General features: G+C 52.2%; 1 protein-coding gene across 2 annotated transcripts in view; it reads right to left on the bottom strand.

The window, feature by feature from the left end:
• Nucleotides 1-2,850: 2,850 nt before the first annotated feature.
• The window catches only part of LOC102684317 (receptor tyrosine-protein kinase erbB-3), a 34,712-nt gene continuing 21,818 nt past the window's right edge, over nucleotides 2,851-15,744 (bottom strand). For both annotated transcript variants that reach the window (XM_069197453.1, XM_069197475.1), the window contains 16 exons: nucleotides 15,541-15,673; nucleotides 14,957-15,050; nucleotides 14,717-14,871; nucleotides 14,558-14,605; nucleotides 14,006-14,147; nucleotides 12,974-13,093; nucleotides 12,802-12,900; nucleotides 12,381-12,566; nucleotides 11,135-11,290; nucleotides 9,574-9,649; nucleotides 8,722-8,868; nucleotides 7,690-7,787; nucleotides 6,154-6,330; nucleotides 5,637-5,708; nucleotides 4,662-4,902; nucleotides 2,851-4,480 (listed from right to left, as the gene is read on the bottom strand). In XM_069197453.1, coding sequence (XP_069053554.1) covers nucleotides 3,600-4,480; nucleotides 4,662-4,902; nucleotides 5,637-5,708; nucleotides 6,154-6,330; nucleotides 7,690-7,787; nucleotides 8,722-8,868; nucleotides 9,574-9,649; nucleotides 11,135-11,290; nucleotides 12,381-12,566; nucleotides 12,802-12,900; nucleotides 12,974-13,093; nucleotides 14,006-14,147; nucleotides 14,558-14,605; nucleotides 14,717-14,871; nucleotides 14,957-15,050; nucleotides 15,541-15,673 — 2,825 coding nt within the window. In that variant the 3' untranslated portion in view covers nucleotides 2,851-3,599. The remainder of the gene's footprint in view (nucleotides 4,481-4,661; nucleotides 4,903-5,636; nucleotides 5,709-6,153; nucleotides 6,331-7,689; nucleotides 7,788-8,721; nucleotides 8,869-9,573; nucleotides 9,650-11,134; nucleotides 11,291-12,380; nucleotides 12,567-12,801; nucleotides 12,901-12,973; nucleotides 13,094-14,005; nucleotides 14,148-14,557; nucleotides 14,606-14,716; nucleotides 14,872-14,956; nucleotides 15,051-15,540; nucleotides 15,674-15,744) is intronic.

Genomic DNA, 15,744 nt, shown 5'->3' with positions numbered 1-15,744 from the left:
AGTCTTTTTTCACCTCGCTCATCGGGAACATCTACATGAATGTGGGATTGAAAAAACTACATTTCCCAGATATACGTTCGTTCTGCCTTAGTATTACAGTCTGCTTTTTTTTTAAAAGAAAACGAATGAGATGCGTCATGCTCGTGGCGCCTTGTCCCCTGGGAATCTGGGAATTGTATTTCATTCCGGTGTGAGTTTGCGTGAATTGAATTATAAAGTCAGTTTCCTTTAGTTTCAAAATGTGCCCCACTGCGACGACTCTCGCCGTGAAAAGCTGAGTAAAATCAATGGATGAATATGACCCACTGCTTTATCGTACAGTGAAAGAAACACACAATTTCAATTCAATTCAAGGTGCTTTATTGGCATGACCAATGAGTACAATCAGTGTTGCCAAAGCAAAACAGATACAATTAACATAAAACCAAAATCTACAGACATTTACAATAAAGACACAATCCTAAAATGTTTACATATAGACATATTGAGCATAACTGGGAGACAGACTCACTGTTCCTCAGGCTGTGACAGAAGATCACATACTGGACTGCCAGTTCAACTGAGTTCCCTTCTCTAATCTGAATGTTTCTCTAATCCCAGAATATTTGTCCAGGTGCAGTAAGACTTGCACCTCTGTCTCTGTTTCTCCCCGCTGGCAGTGGGAGCACAGCCTGTCCTCTCTGGGCAGCCGGGTCTGCCTGTGTCGCCCAATTTCTATGGCCAGGCTGTGGTCACTGAGCCTGTACTTCATCAGGGTCTGTTTCTGTTTGCTGTTATGTATCTTGGTTAGATATTCGGCTAGTGTGTATTGTCTATTTAGGGTTCTGTAGCAACAGCTGCAGTAACCTGGCTTTCCTTATAATAATAATAATAATAATAATAATAATAATAATAATAATAATAATACAAACTTTACTCTATATAGCACCTTTAAAGGTGCACTGGGAGTCTGGCTCACAGTGCAGTAAACCCTGTGGCTTCTCAAACCACTTTGCAGATTGACAACAACAAAAGAAAAACACAAGATATGCACAATAAAAATACACAATGAGAGGAGACAGTAGATGGGGGTACAGAATACAACAGGAGAAGAGGGGTAAAAAACAGAACCAGTTAAGTAAAGGCTCTTCTAAAGAAGAATGTTTGGAGTCTGGATTTGAAAGAGTCTAGGGAAGGTGACTCTCTGATATCCTTGGGGATGGAATTCCAGAGCTTTGGGGTGCAGCAGGAAACGGCCCCGTCACCCATAGAGTGTAGACTGGTTTGGGGGACAGATAGGAGGCAAGAATGAGAAGAGCGAAGGATGTGAGGTGGGGAGTAGGACGACAGTAGCTCAGACAGGTATTGAGGTGCCAAACCATGCAGAGCCTTATAGGTGAGCATGGGGATTCTGAACTCGACACCAAACCTGACAGGAAGCCAGTGCAAGGACTCCAGGATAGGAGTAATGTGATCACTAGCACAAGATCTGGCCTGGACTCTGCCCCAACTACTATCTCATCTTATTGTATATTTTCAATTTTAGACATACTGGAGTTTGTGAGTTAGAAACCCCAGCGAGCAGAACATTAAAGTAGTCAATTTGGGAGAAGATAAATGTTGACCAGCTTTTCAGCAACAGTTAGCAATAAGATAGGACCTAGTTTGATGACATTTCTGAGGTGAAAGAATGATGTTTTGGCAATATATTGCACATGTGGGTCAAACATCAAGCCTGAATCAAATATCACCCCCGAGTTTTTCAATTTAGACTGAAGTTCAAGTACAGTGCCATCCACACATAGGGTTACAGCACTGGCTTTACAAAGTTGTTGTGAGGTGCCAATAAGAATGATGTCCGTCTTGTCACAGTTTAAATGAAGGAAGTTTGGAGTCATTCATGTTTTTAGGTCAGAGATGCAAATAGAGAGAACAGAGACAGCCACATCAGTGTGAGGTTTGGTATGGACGTAGATCTGAGTATTGTCAGCGTAGAAATGATAGTTGAGGCCGTGCGATCCTAAAAACTGACCAAGTGGGAACATGTAAATACTGAAAAGTAGGGGGCACAGTATCGAGCCCTGAGGAACACCAGATGCAATGAGACCAATTTTAGAGCTAAAACTGCCGAGATAGACAAAGTGACAGTGATCAGTGAGGTAAGACTCAAACAAATTAAGAGCAGAGTCAGAAACTCCAAACACAGGTCAAGACGAGAAAGTAAGATATCATGGTTAACAGTGTTGAAACAGGATTGAAATAAGGTGGTGGGGATGGGATCTAAAGGCAGGTGGTGGATTTCAAATGTGAGCAGGGAGAGTCAAGTAGAGAGAAGTTAGAGAGAAGGGAGCCAGTGAAGTTGGGCAAGCAGGGGGGAGGTGTGGAGGTGACATGCGCCGTGGAGAGAGTGTGATGCCAGGCATTGTCAATCTTGGAGCTAAAAAACTAAAAATGTGTTGCAGAGTTGGGAAGAGGCAGGTAATGTGGTGGGGCAGTCTGGCTTTAGCAGTCTGTTGATGGTGGAGAAAAGGTGTCTGGGGCTGTTATGGTAATGTGAGAGAAGTAACTGGATCTAGCAGACTCTATCATATCCTTGTATTCAGTCCTTGTATCAGAAGCCTCTCATCCTGGGACTGAACAGGGCCGGCCTAGCCGAGCTTAAAAGTAGGGGTAGTAGCTGCAGGATTGTAACTCTGCCAGAGGGAACACCCAGAGTGGTGGTGTTAGCAGCCAGCGATATCTGTGCTGCAGTAGGACAGAGGTGTCAGATCCAGTAGCAGCTGTGCATTCATGAGAGAGGTGCCTAATCTGGCAGTGGCGGCAGCAGCTGCAGTAGTGATACACTAGTAAGCATTAAGAAATCAAACACAGTCAAAATTAGATGCATCTTTATGTTGCTTTTTTAAATCTCTTATTCAATACAAAGATGGGATTTCAAAAATACAGTCTATTTTACAGTACAACAGAGATAGAAATACAAATAAAGAAGAGCTATATCATTTTGTTCATGTGAGAATCCATACAGTACAGACCTCTCAAACTGGCCAGTTTATTAGGAACACCATCCCATCCCTTCTTAAAAATACACTTCATTGGGTTGCGGCGCACAGAGCTTGGACAGACCGCAGGCTCAGCACGGCTACTGCCGCGTACACCGGACACGCCCCAGACATGCCCAGACACACCCCAGACACGCTCCAGACATGCTCCAGACACACCCCAGACACACCATGGACACGCCCCAGACACAGCATGGACACGCCCCAGACACAACCGGACACGCCCCAGACACACCCTGGACACGCCCCAGACACAGCCGGACACGCCCCAGACACACCCTGGACACGCCCCAGACACACCCCGGACACGCCCCAGACACACCCCGGACACGCCCCAGACACACCCTGGACACGCCCCAGACACACCCTGGACATGCCCCAGACCCACCCTGGACACGCCCCAGACACACCCCGGACACGCCCCAGACACACCCTGGACACGCCCCCTACATGCAGACACCCCACAGGCATGATCGGGGGGTCCAGTCAGAGTGGGACCAGGGGGGTGGCCGGTCATGACCCAGAGCGAGGACGACCTCTCTGGTGCCGCTCTGCAGGCCGCTAGGTGCGCACGGCGTCGGGCTTCAGGAAGAGCCTGCTGTGCCAGTAGTCGGGGTTGTCGAAGGAGCGGTCAGCGCCTGGCTCCCCCACCCCGGCCCTCACCTTCACGAAGCCCCCCAGCTCCCCGGGCCGGCCCCTCCTGCCCCCCTCCGCCAGGTTCTGGTACTCCACCAGGGGCAAGGAGTCCATCTGCTCGTACTCGTCCGCCTCCCCCCGCAGGGCCTTCCTCAGCCTGGGCTGCTTGTTCATGTACTGGTAATCTTCCTCCTCCTCTGCGTCTCCCTCCTGCTCGTCCTCCCCTCCCTCTTTATCACCCCCCGCCTCCTCCTCGGGTTCCACTCGTTTCTCTCCGTCTTCTGCAGCTGCAGCTCTGTCCTCCTTCCTGCCTACGCAGTCCCTGGAGCTTCGACAGTCCAGCTCCTCGCTGCGGATGTCCATGTATTCGTACTCCACTGCTTCCTGCTCCTGCTGCTGTTCCGATCCTCCGTCTCCTTCCTGCTGTGACTCGCCGCCGCTGTGATCGGGGCTGACGGAGAGCTGCCTTCTCCGTTTCTGCACTCTGTCTCTACCAGCAGGAGGTTGCCGGTCATTACAATCCAGCAGCTCATCAGACTCTCTGTCTCCACCAGGTGGCAGATCCTTGGCACTGCACTCTGGGCTGGGCTGGGACTTCCTGTGCGGTTTCTGGTCTCTGGCGCCCTCTGGTGGGGGCTCAGCGGTACTGGCCACTGAGGCAAGAGGCAGCAGGCGTGTCTGTTTGTTCATGTACTCGTACTCCTCCGAGTCAGGGTCTCCCAGAGTCCCCAGGGAGCCACGACTGTGGGAACCCCTCATTCTGGACAGGGTGCCAGTTTGGGAGGGTGAGAGAGAAAAGATGCTGGCTGTGGACAGTAAAAAAGAAGAGGAAGAGAACAGGAGTTAGTAAGTTATTACTCCAGGACACCATTGGCCAGACTCAGCCCTTGAGAAAACGTTAAGCAAATAATAAACTAATTCAAGACCCGGGTAGTGAGTCTGTCAGCTACACACACTCCCGGTTCACACCGCTGTCTGGGGGCTCACCTTTCTCTGGGCTCTCCAGCGACCCCGGCAGGACGTATCCATAGTGGTCCTCTTCCTCGGCGGCGCCGCTCAGGCTGACGTGGTGCGAGAGGTAGGCGCTGTCCTCCCGGCGGCGCCCCCGGCGCAGGCTGCCGCCCAGCGAGGCGTCCTCGCCCGCCTCCGTGTCCGGCATCGTGCCCCGCCCCTCCGAGCACTCCGAGATCGTCCGAGCCGAGTTCAGCCGTGAGCGTGCGGGCCAGAGCTGCGGAACACAGGAGAACTGGGTTGCTTGTCCGACTAGTGAGTAGTAGACTAGTGACTAGTGAGGCCTCGTGCACGGTCACTGATTACTGCAAGCGAGTGACTTGTTAGGGAAGCCTCGTGCATGCTCACTGAACACTGCCAGCGAATACCGGTAAGGGAGGCCTCGTGCACGCTCACTGAACACTGCCTACGAGTGACCAATGAGGGAGGCCTCATGCACACTCACTGAACACTGCCCGCGAGTGACCGGTGAATGAGGCCTTGTGCACGCTCACCGAACACTACCAGGGAGTGACTGGTGAGGCCTCATGCATGCTCACTGAAAACTGCCAACAAGTGACTGGTGAGGGAAGGCCTTCTGCACGCTCACTGAACACTGCCAGTGAGTGACTAGTGAGACCTCGTGCACACTCACTGAACACTGCCAGCGAGTGACCATGTGGAGAATAGTGATTTTTTACTCCAGATACAGGGTGCAGTGAGTGTTTACACTGGCAGCTGTTGAATGGTCTCCTCCTGCTTCTGCCCCTGCTGTGTTCTTGTGCTCCAGTGTCACTGTGGTGATATAGTGTAAGTGAACGGGCCAGCTGCACTCTCAGGCAGACAGGTGGGCAGAGAGACAGTCAGTAACTGCGATAGGTGTGCTCTGGTCAGGACACTGCTGCTCAAACGACACATTCAGTATGTCAGCACACATGCAGCTGACATGTGAAAGGATGTCAAGAGACTCACCTGTCTGTTGGGGTCTCCTGTCCCAGAGTTCATCTGCAGGTACCCAGCCAGCCCCGAATGAGTCAAGCCACTCTGAGAGAGGGGGAGGAGGGTTAACAGGAGAGAGGAGGGAAGTAAGAGGGGGGAGAGTATTAGGGGAAGGTAAGTGGTACTGAACTACCTGAGAATGACAGACAGCTGGACACACAGAATAACTGCCCCTCAGACAGCCGGACAGACAGAATGACTGTCCCTCAGACAGCCGGACAGACAGAATGACTGTCCCTCAGACAGCCGGACAGACAGAATGACTGTCCCTCAGACAGCCGGACAGACAGAATGACTGTCCCTCAGACAGCTGGACACACAGAATGACTGTCCCTCAGACAGCTGGACACACAGATGGACATGGACTCAGACACCCGGACACACAGAATGACTGTCCCTCAGACAGCTGGACACACAGGCAGGACTGTCCCTCAGGCAGACAGACAGCTGGACTCCCAGGCCCCCAGACGGGGAGCTGGTCAGTGCTCACTCTGTGGGGGTCGGGGTACATCCGCGAGTAACCCCGCGAGGGCGACAGGTACACGGTGGCAGCGGTCAGCTGGTGCTCCTCGTCCGCCGGGTCATCCAGCTCGGTGTGCAGGACCTCCAGCTCCACCCCTTTGCCCAGGGGCTCGTCCGGGACAGGGTCAGCGGGCCTGCTGTCCCCCTGAGGGCGAGAGTAGTGTCAGGGGGGCCGCTTTCTCGACCCGGGGCACGAGCGGGTCGGCACTGCGCTCCGTTCATCTGCCTCTGGCTCAGGGTGACCCGACTTGGCTCCCCCACCGCGGGAAAAACACTCGCCAGGGGTCGTGACCCTCCCAGACCCAGTAATAATTCCTCACACTTACATAGTACTTTCCATGACACTCCACTCAGAGCTCTTTACAGGTAATGGCACGGCGGCACTGTTGCCAAGGACCTGCGCCTGTGGCTGGAAGGTTGCTGGTTCAAATCCCATAGCCGGCAGAGGCTCAGACTGATACAGCACACACTATTAGACTGATCAGCACACACACTTTCAGGCTGATACAGCACACACTATTAGACTGATCAGCACACACACTTTCAGGCTGATACAGCACACACTCTCAGATTAATATAGCACACACACTCTCAAACTGATACAGTACATACAGTCAGATTAATATAGCACACACACTTGGACTGATATAGCACACACACTCTCAGACTGATCAGCACACACACTCAGATTAATACAGCACACACACTCAGACTGATACAGCACACACACTATTAGACTGATCAGCACACATACTTTCAAGCTGATACTCCACTGGGCTCCTGAGCAAGGCCCTTAACCCCAACTGCTCCAGGGGCGCTGTACAATGGCTGACCCTGCGCTCTGACCCCCAGCTTCTCTCTCTGTCTGTGTGTCTCATGGAGAGCAAGTTGGGGTACATGAAAAAACAAATTCCTAATGCAAGAAATTGTATATGGCTAATAAAGTGATCTTATCTTAACCCATCTTATCTTAATGGGGATCCCCTCCAACACCTGGATGATGCAACAGCAGCCATAGTGCACCAGTACCTCACCACAAACCAGCTCGCAGTGGGGAGGAGAGCAGAGTGATGAAGCCAGTTCAGAGAGGGGGATTATTAGGAGGCCATGATTGGTAAAGGCCGATCGGAAATTTGGCCAGGACACTGGGGTAACACTCTTTTAGAGAAACCCCCTGGTACTTCTAATGGCCACAGAGAGTCAGGACCTCAATTTTATGTCTCACCCGAGACACGGTGCCTTTTTACAGTATAGTGTCCCCGTCACTATACTGGGGCATTAGGACCTACATGGACTGCAGGGTGAGCGCCCCCTGCTGGCCCCTCTAACACCTCTTCCAGCAGCAGTCTTAGTTTTTCCCCAGGAGGTCTCTCATCCAGGTACTGGCCAGGCTCGCAGCTGCTCAGCTGCAGTGGGCTGCCCGTTGTGAGCTGCAGGGCAGTGCAGCTGCTGGAAATCAGACCTGAGCGGAAAAGCGCGAGAGGGAAATCTGCCTCAGCCTCACCCTGATGACGAGGTAGCGGGGCGGGTCCCTGGCCATCCGAGTAAATTCGTTAGCCAGCTCCTTGAAGGTGGGCCGGACGTTCTCGTCAATCATCCAGCCTGCCAGTGGGGGAAGAGCATCATCATCAACACAAGGAGACCATTACTGTAATGCCCTACTCGCTGGGGTATCTAAATGCACACTGAACAAAGTATGTCCAAAAGTCAGCAGCCAGAATCCTGACCAGGTCTAGTGCAAGTGATCACATTACTCCTATCCTGGAGCCCTTGCACTGGCTTCCTATCAGGTTTCGTGTCAACTTCAAAATCCTACTGCCCAACTATAAGGCTCTGCATGGCTTGAACCTGGGTATCTACCTGACCTATTATCTCCCTACTCCCCACTTCACAACCTTCACTAATTCTGGTCTCTTGTCTGTCCCCCAAACCAGTCTACACTCTATGGGTGACAGGGCTTCTCCTGTTGTGCCCAAAGATCTGGAACTGGATATCCTTAAGGATATCAGAGAGTCACCTTCCCTAAACTCTTTCAAATCAAGACTCAGAACCTCCTTCTTTAGAAGGGCTTTCATTCCATTGCTTTGAAATGGTAAAATCCTGCTGTTTCCTCTCATTGTGTGTTTTCCTTACTGTAAAGCACTTTGAGAAGTCACTTTTCAAGGCACTAAATAAAATAATAATAATAATAATAATAATAATAATAATAATAATAATAATAATAATAATAATAATTATAATAGTAATTATTATTATTATTATCATCTGCGTGGGCTGGCAGCTGATTGTGTGACTTGGATACGGGTGCCAGCTGAAGGCTCAGTTCATTCACTGAACTAGCAGGTGGTTTAAATAATCCAGATAAAGGGATCTTTAATCAATAACATAAACCCTGAAAGACCAGGGTGCTCCTGGACAGGGCTTAAGGCCAGTACTGTTCATTTGTATTGCATTTTACTTTTCATGCACTGCAATTTCACTGTACTCTACTCTACTGTGACCACGGTAGCCTGTGGTAAGAGCGTGGCAGACTCACACTTGACCATGACCATGTACACATCGATGGTGCAGATGGGCGGCTGAGACAATCGCTCTCCCTTCTCCAGCAGGTCCGGCACTTCTTGTGGCCGCATGGTGGAGTAGGGCTCCGCCCCGAATGACATCATCTCCCACACTGTCACGCCTGCAGGCCAGTGCAGAACACCATGAACACAGCACAGAGACACATCCACACTGTACAGAACAGTCACAAACACACACACGCTCACTCAGATAGATAAAACACACACTCAGATTAATATAGCACACACACTCAGACTGATACAGCACACACACTCAGACTGATACAGCACACACACTATTAGACTGATCAGCACACACACTTTCAAGCTGATACAGCACACACACACACTCAGATTAATACAGCACACGCACACACTCAGATTAATACAGCACACGCACTCTCAGACTGATCAGCACACACACTGAGACTGACCAGCACACACACACTCAGATTAATACAGCACACACACTCTCAGACTGATCAGCACACACACACTGAGACAGACCAGCACACACACACTCAGATTAATACAGCACACACACTCTCAGACTGATCAGCACACACACACTGAGACTGACCAGTACACACACACACTCAGATTAATACAGCACACACACTCAGACTGATACAGCACACACACTCAGACTGATACAGCACACACACTATTAGACTGATCAGCACACACACTTTCAAGCTGATACAGCACACACACACACTCAAGATTAATACAGCACACACACTCTCAGACTGATAAGCACACACACACTCAGATTAATACAGCACACACACTCTCAGACTGATCAGCACACAGACTCTCAGACTCACCGTAACTCCAGACGTCGCTCTGGTGAGTGTACCTACGAAACAGGATGCTCTCCAGCGCCATCCACTTGATGGGAGTCTGAGAGAGAGGAGACACATTAATCCGTCACGACAGGTTTGTAAAACAGGTTTGTAAGAGGGTTACAGACAGGGCAAGAGAACAGGGCTGCAGTAACAGGGCAGCCGCTGGGAAATCTTACTGTCACTCACGCAGGGACAGAGGCGGTACAACTGCGTGCAGGTCCCCAGTGTGGGGCCTGTCCTGAGGCACAGGAGACTCAGAAACCCCACATGACAACATACAGTAAGAAGGGTTTCAAACAAGAGGAAAACGGGCCCATCCACCTTGTTTGGTCATTAGTTAATAACTGATCTGATAACCTCATCCAGCAGGTTTTGAAAGAAGCCAAGCTACCAGCTCCAGTAACGCAGCCGGGCAGTGTGTTCCACACACCCACAAGGCTTTGTGTGACGCGCTGTGTGACAGTGTGGAGTGGGAGGCGCCGCGGCGAGCACCGCCCCGGGTGTGTCAGGAAAGCGTTCTTTCCGGACCCTATGCAGACGACACAATCCGGGGTTGAGTGAGGAAACACTGGGACGAAGTCATGCAGGATACGGGGATAAAAACAGGGGGGGCGTGTCCAAGGAGTGCTGGTGGTCGGGGAAGGTGTAGCGAGGCGAACAACCTGGGGACGAGTCCAAAGAGAAGTCCAAAAACAAGGCAAAAGTCTATGGCCAGGAGATCCAGCCAAGACAGAACCGGGGGAACGGGAACAGGAACAGAAACTTAAAAGCATAACGGAGCCAGACGCATCAGGTCCCGGGAAACCCACGCAGGGCCCAGATTGGCGTCTGCGTCTGGCTTTTAAGGGGGAGCTGAAAGGAGGCTGGAACAGGGAGCAGGTACGGGGAATGAGGCAAACCAGGAAGGGCTGGAGCGCCCTGAAGAGGAGGGGTTTGCGATCGTGACAGGGTGAGGTTAGCAGGGACCGAAAATAACACAAAGTGGGAAAATAAACAACAGGCAAGAAGAAAGCGTACTGCTGTGCCTCGTTACCTCCAGGCTGGGCTTATTCTATTTAACGCGGTCCAGTCTGGTGAGCGGGACGCGTAAGGGAAGAACAAAACAAGAACTGAGGGCGTCAAAAAGTGCGTGATGGGGCAGGCACAAAAGAAAAAGAACACCTTACGTGGGTGCAATCCCCCCTGGGTGGCCCTGCTCGTCCCCTCGAGGGGTGTCCAGTGTGCCAGTGTGCAGTGTGCCAGTGCAGTGCAGTGTGCCAGTGGGATGTCCACCACTGCCCAGCTGCGGGGGTGTCTCTGCTTGTCCCCTCGTGGGGTGCCCAGTGTGCCCTTATAGGACCCGCCCGGCTGCGGCTCGTCATCTAGAAGCCAGGACAGCTGGGACTACAAAGGCGAGGCGTCATGCCACAGCTGCTACAGAGTGGGCAGCAAGTCGGGGGGCAGAGTCGAGGGCATCGGGCCAGGGCACAGGCTCCACACCCTCGTGCTGAGTGCCAACGGCGGCGCCTGCTGTCTGTGTGTCTGCAGGCGGCGCCAGTACCTTGACCTCATTGTAGAAGTACTTCTTGTCGTCGGGGTACAGCAGGTCAGGGATGCCGAAGTCAGCGATCTGGACGATGTAGTCGCTCTTCAGGAGGACGTTCCGTGCGGCCAGGTTCCTGTGGACCATGCGGTGCTCCTCCAGGTAATACATCCCCTGCAGTAGCGGGGCAAGAGTGGTGTCGTTTTACTGCGACTCATGCAGGAATACAGCCCGTACAACACTGCAGCAGGGCCATCATAACAATGTCAACAGGGGCTTGGTCTGCAACAGAACCTTAGCCGACGGCTATATCACCCTGCAGCTCAGAGGTGGCAGCTGATTGTAGCTCAGCAGCTGGGACCCTGGCCAGTACCTGGCTGGGAGACCTCCTGTCACGCCCTGTACACTTAGAGGGCTTGGCCATGTGTCCTGTTCCTAGTTCCCTGTGATTATTCATGTCTTTCTGGTGCGTCTGGTCGTGTAGCCTATTTTCTTCCTGTGTCTGCTGCTCCTCGCTCAGCATTGTGGGTACAATGTCCTGAGACCCGCCTAGCACCAGGTTGCTCCTGTCCGTAGCCTGAGGTCATAGGTTTCTTTCCGGCATCGTCTGACCCCCTGAGCCTGGGCTAACCCCCGTGTTGCCCCTTTTACCACTATGCGAAGGGTCTCTACTGCTCTCCTTGTCATTCCACGGCTTGCCTTTCCGACATCCATGACACCTCCTGGGAAATCTAAGGTTACTGCTGGAAGAGGTGTTAGTGGGACTTGTAGGAGGTGCTCACACTGCGGCCTGTGTGGGCCCTAACCCTGATGGGCACCCTACACTGTACAAAAGGCACCGTTCTTCCTATGAGAGGTAAAACCGAGGTCCTGACCCTCAGTGGTCACTAAAAATCCCAGGGTGTTTTTTTTAAAAGAGCAGGAGTATTACCCTGGTGTCTTAGCGAAATTGCCCCCTGGCCTTTACCAGTCATGGCCTTCTAATAATTCCCATCTATGTACTGAGTTCATAACTCTGTTCTCCTCTCCACTGATAACTCAGGTGTGGTGAACATACTAGTGCACTCTGGCTGCTGTTGCACATTGGTGGTGGTAGTGGGATTCCCCATTACCTGTAAAGAGCTTTCACTGTAGCGTCCAGAAAAGCACTATATCAGGATATATTTATTGATGGAAAGCCTCAATATTTACAATGTAATATTTAAACCTGCTCCATAACACACACATTCACATTCATCCCATCACCTCTGGGTCTGTGGCTCACCTTGGCGATCTGGACACACCAGTTCAGAAGCCGCTGGGGGTCCAGGCTGTGCTTGTGGCGCCTGATGTGCTCCAGTAAGGACCCCTGCACGCTGAGCTGGGTCACGAGCTGCAGACTGGCACCCGGGCAGATACCCAACAGCCGGACAATGTAAGGGTGGTCTAGACTGCCCATAGCCAGCATGTGCTACAGGGAGACACACAAGGAGAGAGAATTAGGGCACAGAGGGAGGGGATTTCACTTGCACAAACCAGATGTGATGTGCGGAAAAGACACAATACTATATGTAGCCACCAGGGGGCAATGGAGCCCCCTGGTGATTTGAGCCTTGTGTCTTCTTGCACTGTTATTAAAAGCTTGTGCGAGACGTGTTAACAGATGCATGGACCAGTTTTTTAGTCTCTGTCTGTGAGACACTCACATCCGTAACCTCAGTGAAGGTCTGTCTCCCAGTCCGGTCTTGGATGGTCTTTATGGCCACTGGGATCTTCACCGTGTCTCCCTCTGGGACCCACACGCCCTGGGCGAGAGAGAGAGTGAGAGCTGCACAGAGACACAGAGGGAAGGGGGGAGGCGAGAGGGAGAGGGGGTACCTTGTGCACAGTGCCGAAGACGCCCGAGCCGATCAGCTTCAGTTTGCGCAGCTCCTGGAGCTTTAGGACTCGGGTGTGGACCTTCGCCCCCTTCTCACCTGGGTCCAGGGGCTCAAAGCTCTGCACAGAGGGAGGCACGTGTTCAGACAGGCGGGGAACCCTGCATCTGCCCCCCATCTACCTCTCTTTTTTCCTTATTGCCATCAGTACGTAACTCCCCGGCCCGTCTGAGTCCCTCTCTCCCTGTCTGCTCCTCTCACTTCAATTCAAGCAGCCCTTGTTGGCATGACCGATCAATTGGAGTGTTGCCAAAGCAGATACAGCTAATACAACCTCTCTCCTGCTCTGCTCCTCTCGGTCTCTCCTCCCTCCCGCCGGTCTCTGTCTGCCCCTGTACCTCCTCTCTCTGTCATCTCCCTTTCTTCCTCCCCTGTCTCTCTGCTCCTCTCCCTATCCGCCCCTCTCCCTCCTCTCTCCTTTCTCGCTCTCCCTTCTGCCACTGTCTGCCCCTGTACCTCCTCTCTCTCTCCTTCCCCTCTCTCCATCCTCTGTCTCTCTGCTCCTCTCCCTCTCTGCCCCTCTTCCTCGCTCTCCTTCCTCGTTCTCCATTCTGTCTCTGTCTGCCCCTGTACCTCCTCTCTCTCTTTTTCCCCTCTCTCCCTCCCCTCTTCCTCCTCTCCCTCTCTGCTCCTCTCCCTCTCTGCCCCTCTTCCTCGCTCTCCCTTCTGTCTCTGTCTGTACCCTGTACCTCCTCTCTCTCTCCCTCTCAATTCAATTCAAGGTGCTTTACTGGCATGACCAATGAATAAATCAGTGTTGCCAAAGCAAAACAAAAAGACATTTAAAATACAGACACATCATAAGACATTTACATATACATATGCAGCATTATAGGTAGACAGGCTCACTCTTCCTCAGGCTGTGACAGGAGATCAGGTAGTGGGCTGCCTCTCCCAGTGGGATTGGGACCTGTTGTGATTCTGGCAGGTGTGGGAATTCTGGGATTAGATCGGTCTCTCCCTCCTCTCTCACCTCTCCGCTCTGCAGGTATCTCCTCATGGCTCTCTTGCGGCGGATGGCCAGGCCGCGCCGGTAGAGCACCGTCAGCACAAACGTGGCGAAGGACACCAGCAGGAGGGCGACCGCTCCCAGTACGATCCCCGTCATCTGAAGACTGATCGCCGACAATTACAGGCAGGGGAGAAGAAAACAAAGACGACAGCTGAGCAAAACAGGAAGGACAGGTGTGGAACATCAGAATTCTGAGTTATACCTCCTGGAATACCAAGAATGCTGTCTGCACCACATGAAAAGACACTGGCAACAGAGGGACTGTATGCTACTGGTAGTAACAGGTGCACCTTTGAAAAGAAGAGGATCTTAACCAGGATTGACTGAGCTGCACTGACAAGGCATGGCCACCAGGGGGCCTTCACTCAATTCAATTCAAGATGCTTTACTGGCATGACCAATGAGTAAAATCAGTGCTGCCAAAGCAAAACAAATACAATTAACTTAAAACTATAATCTATAGCCATTTACAATAAAGACACAATCATAAGATATTTACATATAGACACTCACCTTGATATATTCGTCCCTGCACAGCCACTCAGACCTGGGCCAGTACAACTGCAACACAATGCACAGTTACACGCTGTATACCACTGTGACAGTGGTCTCACACACGTAAACACAATGTCACATGTTGCTACACACTGACACACACACATGAGGCCTCACCTCTCCGTGCAGTTGGGGTGGCAGGGCTCACAGCGCCTCTCGGCGTTGGCGTACTTGAAAATCAGCCCCTTCTCCCCCATCACCCCGTTTGGGCACGAGGGCACACAGTGGGGCCCGTCCCAGAAGTTGGCACATGCCACACACTCGTCCGCGCCCTGGGGGAGACAGAGGGCGGCCGGTCAGACACAGTGGTTTCCTCCTGGACAGCTGGACAGACAGGGGCGTGACGGGGTCTCTTACCGGCCCCTGGCAACTTGGCTGCCCCTCCTGGCGCTGGCACTCGGGGTGACACGCAGTGCACTCCCCCAGCACTGAGGCAAACTCCCGCGGCTCCCTGACAGACAGCCGGAGAGACGGAGTACAGGTCAGAGGAACAGAGAGTGACAGAGAAGAGGCAAAAAGACTGACACACTCAGACACAGACTGACACACACAGACTGACACACTCAGACACAGACTGACACACACAGACTGACACACACACACACACAGACTGACACACACACTCAGACACAGACTGACCCACACTCAGACACAGACTGTCACACACAGACACAGACTGACACACTCAGACACAGACTGACACACTCAGACTGACACACTCAGACACAGACTGACACACTCAGACTGACACACACAGACACAGACTGTCACACACAGACACAGACTGTCACACACAGACTGACACACACAGACACAGACTGACACACAGACTGACCCACACTCAGACACAGACTGACACACACAGACACAGACTGACACACACACACAGACACAGACTGACACACACACACACAGACTGACACACACACACATAGACTGACCCTGTGAGGAAGTTGCAGTCTGCGACACAGGTTCCGTCTCGGCTGTAGTTTCTGCAGTACAGGCATTGCTCTGGCCCAGGACCCCAGCACCCCACATCTGAGCACAGGGGGTCACACTGACGCCCGTCGGCCACTGCACACAGACAAGCAGACTGATACACCCACGCTTACTCATATCCCCATATCACCCCTATAACCCCAATA

The sequence above is a fragment of the Lepisosteus oculatus genome, chromosome 1, assembly GCF_040954835.1.
Source record: "Lepisosteus oculatus isolate fLepOcu1 chromosome 1, fLepOcu1.hap2, whole genome shotgun sequence".
Lineage (NCBI taxonomy): Eukaryota > Metazoa > Chordata > Actinopteri > Semionotiformes > Lepisosteidae > Lepisosteus > Lepisosteus oculatus.
Note: the sequence above shows the minus strand (reverse complement) of the source record. Positions and strands in the feature narration are given on the sequence as shown.